The sequence below is a fragment of the Propithecus coquereli genome, unplaced genomic scaffold (genome assembly GCF_000956105.1).
Source record: "Propithecus coquereli isolate 6110/MARCELLA unplaced genomic scaffold, Pcoq_1.0 Scaffold153, whole genome shotgun sequence".
Classification (NCBI taxonomy): domain Eukaryota; kingdom Metazoa; phylum Chordata; class Mammalia; order Primates; family Indriidae; genus Propithecus; species Propithecus coquereli.
The window spans coordinates 3,081,958-3,092,012 of NW_012139747.1; the positions used below are offsets into that span (position 1 = coordinate 3,081,958).

Below are 10,055 nucleotides of genomic sequence, written 5' to 3' on the forward strand. Positions count from 1 at the left end.
CTACCTTGCCGATCTCACCTATGTGTTGCTCACAGAGCATCAGCCACCTGACATCCTTTCAATCCTTAAACATACTAAGCTGATTTCCTATTTGAAACTTTTAACACATCCTGTTTTCTGTGCTCAGAACACTTTCCATCTTACTCTTCACATGGCTGACTCTTTATCCCTCAGGTATTAGGTTTTCTCTTACCACCTTTGTTATGCTTACTCATAGCACCATGTTTTTCTCTTTCGTGGCACCTGTCACAATTTGTCATTTTATATTCATTTGGCTTTTGTTTAATATCTGAATTCCTGTCCTCCCCCAACTATAATCTCCATGTATTTTTGGTTTACTGCTGTAGACCGAGCCCCAAGCACAGTTATTGAGTAGATACTTAATACATCATTGTTAATGGTGAATGAATAACAGATCTCTATGACTGTTGAAAGTCTTAATTTGCTCATCTGATAAATAAGGATAATAATTCCTATCTGTAAAGTTACTATGTGAATTAAATGCGATTAAAATACGTAATATACTTAGCACTGTGCTTGACAAAATTCTCAACAAATGGTAGGGTCGGCAGCAGGAGTAACATAATCATCAGGCACTTAATAAGCCCACTATATGTGTAAAACTTCACTAATATTTATAGAACATACTTTAAAAAGAGAGAATTTCGTTAGACTTTTGTTTTACCTAGTCTTTATTGGATGTGTACGTTAACATTGGTCCCCATTGCAGGGAAATTGAAACATGGAATTCCAACAGTGATTCCATGCTTTTTAATGGAACATTGATATGAACTAGCCTCAGCTTTGTAATGTCGTAATTATCAGAGCCTCAATGTACATTCAACAGGGTAATTACTTTGGGTAGTAATTGCCTAGACTATCCTGCCTCCACTCCAGCCAGCTGTCATTGAAAAAGAAGCACTGCTTTTATGTGTGCACACAATCAGTCTGTAAAATCCCATTATCCTTAACTTCCACACCCCTGTGGCTGCATGCTTCCTTTTTTTTTTAATCGTCTTTATTCAAGTTGGTGCACGCTTCCTTTTGAAATCTCTTAAAAAAGAAAAAAAACTTTGAAGGAAGCCCTAAACTTCATTTCTAATCTCATTTTTCCCATATAATGTAAAAATGAAATGGGGGTAGGGAGTGGAAGAGGTACATAATGAGATTTGCTTACCCCTTTGCCTGGAATCCTATGATACTTGTGGTGAAAGTTTGCATAGGTAGAAATACTTCTTCAGTGTGTATTTTGAGATAAAGTTGGAATTAATTCTGTTTTGATGTTCAAAGAATAGAGAGAAGTTAATTTGGTTATTATAGTTCTTCTTTTTCATTTGTTCATGATGTCTATACTATTTAGAATAGGAGTTTCCACCGACCTCTCAGGCACAGCAACCTTTTTATCTGTGATCATATGTTAGAGTCCTATGCACAAAACCCTTGTTCTGCTTTCCTGTCTCATGTCCCTTTCCACCGAGAGTGTGACCTCCTATGTGGCCCATCTCCTAATTGCTTCTACTGGGCCCATTTCAATGTTTTCTTTTTGGGTTCCAATTTCCCATGTGATTGACATTTTTCTTAGCATTCTTTCCACAACCTTGCATTAATTGACATTTGTTGCTTGATGATGATACTTTCCCTGTTACCTGCTCCATCTCCTTACTACCACTATTTATGAAACTAGCAGAGGGGAGGGTTGTGGAATGTAGGTAGGTAATCTCAAAAAGTTTTTCCCCAACCCTGAAAGATCTATATTTCTGTCGTCATTACTTAAAAACCTTTCTTTTGAAGTTTGTGTTGTACATCTGCATCACCTAATCCTATCATTTTCTCTATCCTCTTCATCTCTGGGACGTTTCCCCATCTTCCTTAGGACCTGCATTGCAAACCTTACCTTCATACCAACCCTTTCCATCTCTCTCAGTGACTTTGTTTTCCTTGTTACCGATTCTTGCAAAACTGTAGCTTCTCAGTCACAGCCTTTAACTTCAGTCATCTGAGAGTCACAGCTATAACTTGGACCCCACCTCTTGGGCATCTTAATTTTCTTTTCCCCTATTAAATATGTTCCCTGTCCTCATTGTAGATTCCTATCTCTATACCGCATCTCATTACTCAGGTCAATAAATCTCCCCCCGCCTTTATCTATCATGTTCCTTCACATGATTCACCAAGATTCCTTCACCCTCTTAACTTCTTAAAGAGTAGTCGTAATCATTGTTTCTGTTTTGTTCATCTCCCCTTATCCTATCAACACCTTAGAGGTTTTTGTCTCATTACTCTGAAGACACTGCTTTCATAATCCCTGAGGGTCTCTTCCTTTTCTCTATTCAGTGGTGTCCTCTTCTATGTATTTATCTTGATTACATTCTTGACATCATCCTTTGTTAATACTTTTAGTTACTTGGCTTTATAATATTTTCTTTCCTTGATTATTTTTCCTTTTCTATGACCCCCCCTTTTTGTATGTTCGTTTGTTTGTTATTTCATTGTTTTGGATTTCTCTCCCTCTTCTCCACCTACAAAAGATAGGTGTTCCTGTGGCATCTCTTTTCTCTCTCTGCTCACTTTCTGTTGATTATCTTATTTGCCCTCTAAACTTCAATAATGACCTCTTAGATATAGATTCCCTTCCCTGATGCCGAGGATGTCATTTCTAACCTCCTGTAGACATTTCCAGAAATATAACATAAAAGTACTTCAAACCTAAGGTGATTTTAATTTATTATCTAAATTGGGTCACGATGGAGGATTAAAGAGGGTACTATTAATAATTAGCAGATGTGAACCTCTGCTGTGCTTATGGCCACCCATTCAAACCCAGTATTTATAATACACTCTGAATTCTTCTCTTCAATTGTTTTCCATCTTTATTAATTGCCTTGCCAACGTTCTGCTTACCTGTGCTAGAAATCTAAAATCTTCTTCATCTTCAACATCCTACTCTTTGCTATTAATATATCTTTTGAATTAGAACTTTTTTAAAAAAAAAAAAACAAAAAACCAATCCACTGGCAATGCACCATTCATGCTCTTATATCCTCTGGAATACTGCACAGCCTTCTAACTTGTCTTCTTGCTTCCAGTTTCTCCTCATTCATTCTTAAGGCAATATTTTTTATTCCTATAAAATGTTCCTCAAGTGCACTGATTGTTTATACACCTGCTCAAAAATAACTGCCAAAGAATATGAATGCAGACTTCTCAGCTTGGAATTCAACACACTACAAAGCCTAACATTAAAAAAAAAAAAAACAAAAAAAAAACTCTTCTAGTCTTACCTCCTTCAAGGACCCTGCATTTCACCTTAACCAAACACCTCCTAAATCAGTGATCCTCAACCACATCAGAATCACCTTTGGGATTTTAAAAAGTAGAAATGCTCAGCCTTAACCTGGGAGATGTTAATTTAGTAAGTCTATATCGTGGCCTGGTTATCTTAATAAAAACCTCCCCAAGTGATTCTGACCAAAGCCAGGGCTAAGAAGCATTGCCCACTCTCCTATCTCTGTGATTTTTTTTCACCATTTTCTCTCCATGGCTGGTATCTGCTTTTCTTGCTTTCTCTTTAAATTCCTTTTTACGGTTCAACACCAGGCCTTAATTTTATGTCTTTCATGAGGTCTTCTTCGATCCTTCTGAACAGATGTAATTATTGCGTGCTCCCCTATACTGCAACAGCTGTAAACTTTCTTTAGATTGTATGTTTATGCCTTACATCCTCTAGACAGCATGCTTCTTGAAGGCAAGGCTTCTTCTGTTTATAATATAAAAGACACTTAGGAAAAGTCATTGGCTTGTTAAGACTATTGGTGGAGAACTTTGAAGTTCTTAAGAAAGTGATTGATAAATGTGAAGGTTTTTTTTTTTTTCGCTAATTTAACCAGAAGTCCCAAAACAGAAAGTACAGTAGTTGTAATTCCAAGACTATGCTAAATTAAGATTTGCTGATCATGCTAAGTAGGAGAAAGGAATTAGAATTTTAAATGCCACTACTGTTTTCAGCAGCAGATGAGCTAATATTAAATTCAGTGGTGGATTCGTTCCTTTAACACCCACTCTTCAGGTGGTTTAGAGCATGTAGGTCTCTTTGGATTCCTCATGAAAACTGTCATGTTGGCATGTAGCTACAAAATGTGTTTTAGTCAGAAACTGTAGTTAGTAAAGCAGAGTTTTTTACTAGTTCCTTTGGCACAGGGGAATACTTTTAATAAATCGCCCTTGCTGAAAGACAGAGCACAGTGTTATGTTTAATAGGGAATGAGAGTAAGTGCAGTGATTTAATACAGTTACAAGTAGCTGCATCTACAGTTTTTGATTTTTGTTAAACATTCAGCAAGGGAGTGATTTTTCCCTCAATTTTTTTTCTAGCTTTCCCAGTTGTATTCTTGTTGAATCTATATGCTATATATTTAGGATTGGATATTTTTTCCTATACTTTTCTGTCAGTACCTGATTTGGAGTTTAGTTTCATCCATAAAAATAATGAACATTTAGTTTGGGACATATAGAAATGTGTGTATAATTTATTCAGTGTATTTAAGGTCTTGATATTCTACTGAAAAGAAAAATATATATATATATATTTGCAAAGCATCTGGATTTCATAGCAAGCCTAGGTAAAGAATAAACTTTTACCCCCTTGGTGCTCTTTGTATTTGGTGGTATAAAACATGTTTCTGGTTTATTCCAGGTAAAATAATCAAAAGGTATATATGAGAACATACATAAAACTTTCTGTGCTCATGAAAGGTATACTAACTAGAAAATGTCAATATAATCTCTTGATTTTTGGCTTGTTATAAACCACAGGTTTATAAGACTTTATGGAACTATCTAGTCCTTTTCCTGACTTTTGGTAGAACTATAACTTGAACTACTCAAAACCTTTAGTAGCAAAGTCAAAATTCCTTTAGAAAATGTTCCACACATTCAATGTTAATCACATTTGTCTTTGTTAAGTTGTTCCCAGAAGACAACCATCCTACATAACAGGAAGTCAAAAGAGAAAGTGTTGGGAGACATTTTGAAGGTGACATATGAATAATGACTAAGATTTCATAGTCAGTTGGAGATATCTCTTTGTCAGAGTAGTAGAAGCAGTAATATCTATAAAATCTCTGGGAACACATGACAGACTTTTGTTGACCATAATAGTAGTAACTTATATTTTATAGAACATTATACAGTTTTCATGCACATCATCTTATTTAACCCTGACAAGAACACTGTGAGGTGAGTGGTACTACCTCATTTAACAGATATGGAAACTGAGCTAGGAAGGGTAAGTGGTCTGGTTTTAAGTATATACTTACCAAGTGGTAGATCTGAGATTTCAAAATCTTTTGAAGTTGTGTGTGGAAAAACAAACTTAAGGTGTTTTTTCTATTCTCTTACTCAACAATAATCAACATATAAGACTTCTGTGACCAAATGTCTGGGGGATTCTCCCCACACACCAAGCAAGCAATCAGTTCTGCAGCAGACACCAGCTGGGAGTCCTCTAATTCAATTCAATTCTGACACTATCTGCCTGGAGACAGCATTAATTCCCATAGGTTGGGGGCTCAGTCCCACAAGACTGCTCCCTCACCCCCACCCCTTTAGATGCCAGTTGCAAGTCTGGGCCTCTGGAACTTTTGACCAACTAGCCTCAAGTTGGGGTTCCCATGACCCCTTCTTTGGGTTTGATTAATATGCTAGAGTGGCTCACAACTCAAGGAAACACATTTACTGATTTATTATAAAGGATATTACAAAGGATACAAATGAAGAGATGCATAGGGCGAGGTGTGGGGGTATGAAGAACTTCCATGCTCTCTCCAGCATGCTACCCAACAGGAACCCCTCCTTGTTTGGCTATCCATATGCTCTCTGAACCCTGGCCTTTTGGGGTTTTATGGAGGCTTTATTATGTAGGCATTATTGATTAAGTTGGCCATTGGTGATAGACTTAACCTTTAGCCCCTCTGCCCTCCTCTGAGGTTAGGTGGGCTCAAAGTCCCCAGGCTCTAGTCCTGCCTCGGTCTTTCCAGTGACCAGCCCCCATCCTGAAGCAACCTAGGGGCTGGCAGCCATCAGTCAACTCTTTAGCATACAAAGATATCCCTTTGGAGATTCTAAGGATTTTAGGAGTTGTATGCCAAGAAATGGGGTCAAAGACCATATATAGATTTTTCACAGTGTCACAGTTGCCAACTCACTCTACTACCAAAAGGCTATTAAAAAAGTTAGTTTTTCGAAGACCACCTTAAGAAGTAACAGAACAGTAGCAGCAGTGAACGTGAGAGGGAAAGACCCTGCAACCATTTTCCATCTATAGAGTGAATAAGTAAAATAAGAAGAAATGAATTTATATGTGAAACACTAAACTCTTCAAAGTAAAATGATACACAACCTCAAGATATTGCTATTTATTTTTTATTCATAGCCAACTTTTATTTTTATGCCTAGAAAAATACATGGGGTGTTTAGGACTAATGTGCTGGGCAATTTGCTACTTAGTGATAGTAATATAATCCCGAAAAAGCAAGCACAATTATCTGTACTTTTTTTTAAGTTTTATTCAGCAATAAGACCATAATTTTTCATATTTAAGGAAGTATGAAAAATTTGTCGAGTTTTAAAAGCTGAATACATGTAGCGTTGGATCAAGGCACATACAAGACTGGCCAAAGGGCGTACAATGCACTTTGGTTTTTGTTAAAAAAAATAAAATCATGGCAACTGAAAAGTGATATGGTTTTTAAACAAGTAATAGCTCACAATTCAGTAGGAAGCTAGAAAGAAATGTTACAAGTTCATTATGTAATATATGGAAAACTGTGACAGTAATGGGCAGTATTCTTGATCATTTTGAAAGTAAATTGAACATTTATGTACAGTGTTAAAACATTTCACATAAACCAGATCGAAATTTGATTTCTAGTAATTATTTTTCTTTTAAATTCTCTCTTACTTAAAATATTACTTTCTCTGGAATGTCGAGGGGAATTGCTTATAGTTACACTACATTTTTAACATATGCATGATTTCTCTTTGATATCTTTATGATAAAAACATCATAAATACTAAAAATTTTGTGTTCAGAATTTACTTTTCAGAAATCAGGAAGGTATAGGCAAAACCAAAATGCAATTCTGGTATTCATGTTCATTACACTATACAAGTCTAAGTTTTCATGTTTTCCTAAGCACATATTTCCCCCCTAACTTGGAAGTACACTTAAAATTATTGTTTTTGTTAAGTCATTTATTCTCAAAGCTTTGTTGACAGTGGCTTTTACAACAGACTTCACACTCCTTTTATGCCAGCTGATGTCCTCAGTTCAGAAGATATGCTTAACTTTCTTAAGAATATCTAATTTGCCTAGAGCAAAAATGGAGATATGCAGCAAGTTTGATATTGCCCATTACTTCACGTTTTGATTTATTGAATACCACTAGGATAATACAAATTTAATAATTGGAACATTATTTCATAACTATTTTTTGAAATTTAATTTTTCTCATTCAGCCTTTCAGCCAGGTTATATTTTTACATTTTATTAATACCAAAGTGAAAAATGGCCTGTGCTTATACTACAAGGATCTCATGTGAACGCAGTCCTGATTGTTCAACACAGCAAGAAAATTCACTTTCACAGTCAACAAGTCATCTTACTCAGTAGAACACAAAGTAAATGGTTTATAACTTCAATATTTGCAAGGAAAATACAGTACAAATTACTAAAAAATACTAAAATATAGAATTGTGTTCAGGCATCTCCACTACATCAATCGCAGCAGTAACCTGAAATTTGAAACTTTTAATAAAAAGTTCTTAAATATAAATTATATGGCAAATGTACAGTACATTGCTTTTTTCAGTCTCTTTTTTTCCAGTGTTTTGCAGTAGAACAGGGTTCCTACCATCACCTTCTTTAGGTTTAAAACACCTGAAACACAGTCTGCTGCAAGTCCTCCAGCATCATGAGTGTGAATGATCTGAGTCTGGAATACCACTGTCTCTGTAACTTCGGTTACTACTGCTTTCACTGTGATTGTTTTTGTACAGATTCATTCCATTAGGAGGAAATATGGTGTGTATTACAAACTCCTCCTTCGAGATGGGTTCATTGCTTATTGGTAACATCTGAAAAGAAGTCTCCCTGATTTCCAGGATAGAGTTGTCCTTCTTAGTGCCAGCTTCTGCATAGTCATCCTTTCTTCTCCTCCCTTTGCTGTATGCACAGTTCCTTGAGAAGAGCGATCCATTCCTATGAACATACCAACACACTAGAGCAAGAAGGGCGATGGTCACCAGGGCCACAGCCCCACCAATAATGGCAGCCAAAGGTAAATTGGGGTTTTTGTAAGGTTCTTTTTCTTGCTCTCGATTGAGAGTGGTTGTAGGGTTGTACATTCGAAGGGGTGCAGTTTCAGTCTCAATACAAACAGGAGTTTCATCAAATAGGTAGAGGTTACTGGTTTCCATGGGAACCATGCATACCTTATAGGGTGAATCAGGCTCCAGGGCTGTGACCAAGTATTCACTGCGTTCCCCTGTTACAATTGTTTCTGTTATAGATCCAAATGCTGGGCTGTGGCCCAGTTTAAGCCAACTTAGTCTTAAAGCAGTCATGGGTAGAGCAAGTTTCCAAGAGATATGAATTGTGTCAGAGGTGACAGACTTCACAGTAATTGTAATTGTTTTTCTTGAGGGACTCCCTGTGGTTCGCTGATCCTTAGTGAGCTTGGGGTTCTTAATATCTGGTTGTTTGGTCACTGGAGCTGGCCACTGTCCTTGGGCAGGATACACTGTATTGGGTATTGCAGTGGTTATCTGAATAGTGCTTACAATCCCACTGTCTTTACAATCAAACAGTTCTGCATTGAGGTCCTTGATAGCCATCCCACGAACTTTTTCTGGGGCTTGGCACATGAGCCCACGCACATTGACCTTCACAGGTAGTGATTGTAACCAGTCACGTACCCATTTCATCTTGCACCCACAATACCAGGGGTTGTTGCGAAGAATCAGTTGGGTTATATTGTCCAAATCGTCAAAGATACCCTGAGGTAAATTACTTAGGTTATTATTGGACATATCAAGTCGATACAGCTGCCTTAGGTAAGAAAAAGCATTTGGGGGCACCTGATTGATGTGGTTATCTTGAAGATAAAGCTTCCTCAGGTTTGTGCCTGGAAGGTTTACTGGTGCAGCAGTTAGAGAATTCCGCACCAGTGACAGTTCTGTTAAGTTAACTAGGTTAAAGAAAACTTTGTCACCTAAACCGTGATTGTTCAACAGGTTTCCATCTAAAACCAGGCGTTTTAGGCTAGTGAGACCTTGAAGAGATGGTGATGAAATAGTAGATATTCGATTATCATCCAAGCGTAGTTCCTCTATAGTCCTGGGCAAACCCCAGGGAATTGTGCTAAGGTGGTTACGGGACAGAAAAAGCAGTCGGAGATAGTTGCTGTCTCGGAATGCTCCCTCTTCGATGCTAACAGCAGAGACAGAGTTGTCATCTAAGTGTAATTCTTCCAGATATGGAATTTTTGAAAGTGAATCATACGTGATAGTCCTTATGTTATTTTCTTGCAAATGTAGCTCTTTTACATACTTTGGGAGGTTGGTAGGAAATTCATCTAAACTGTTGTGGTATAGGAATATTCTTTCTACTTTCAGCAAGTTTTTCAAATCTGAAGGAATCCCAGCATTATTTATTTGGTTGTTCTGAAGGTAGAGAGTTGTAGCATCCTCTGGTATTCCTGTTGGAATGGATGTCAGAGAGCGATCATTACAGTAAATGAAACCCGCATCACAGCGACACACAGATGGACAGGATTTAGCCATAACTGACAGAGGTGCCACTTGAAGGAACAGCCCAATTTTAGTCCCGATGAGGAAGATGCTCCAGGCTGGGCTGATCATGGTCAGCAGTGTTGAGGTCTTTATAGAAGGTAGCTTCCGTTGCTTCAGAACCCTAAAATGAAGTGAGTAAAAAAAGACAGAAAACAATCAGACCGGCATATTGAAAATAGTCTTCAAAACAGATGTGGAAACTAAAA

General features: G+C 37.3%; 2 protein-coding genes across 2 annotated transcripts in view; one reads left to right on the plus strand and one right to left on the minus strand.

Annotated features, from left to right (window-relative positions):
* Positions 1-10,055, plus strand: part of MACROD2 (MACRO domain containing 2) — a 2,082,072-nt gene that overhangs the window by 356,797 nt on the left and 1,715,220 nt on the right. The window lies entirely within an intron of this gene.
* The window catches only part of FLRT3 (fibronectin leucine rich transmembrane protein 3), a 19,476-nt gene continuing 15,977 nt past the window's right edge, over positions 6,557-10,055 (minus strand). The window contains exon 2 of the mRNA XM_012640500.1: positions 6,557-9,970. Within this exon, the coding sequence (XP_012495954.1) occupies positions 7,969-9,918 (1,950 nt within the window). The 5' untranslated portion in view covers positions 9,919-9,970 and the 3' untranslated portion in view covers positions 6,557-7,968. The remainder of the gene's footprint in view (positions 9,971-10,055) is intronic.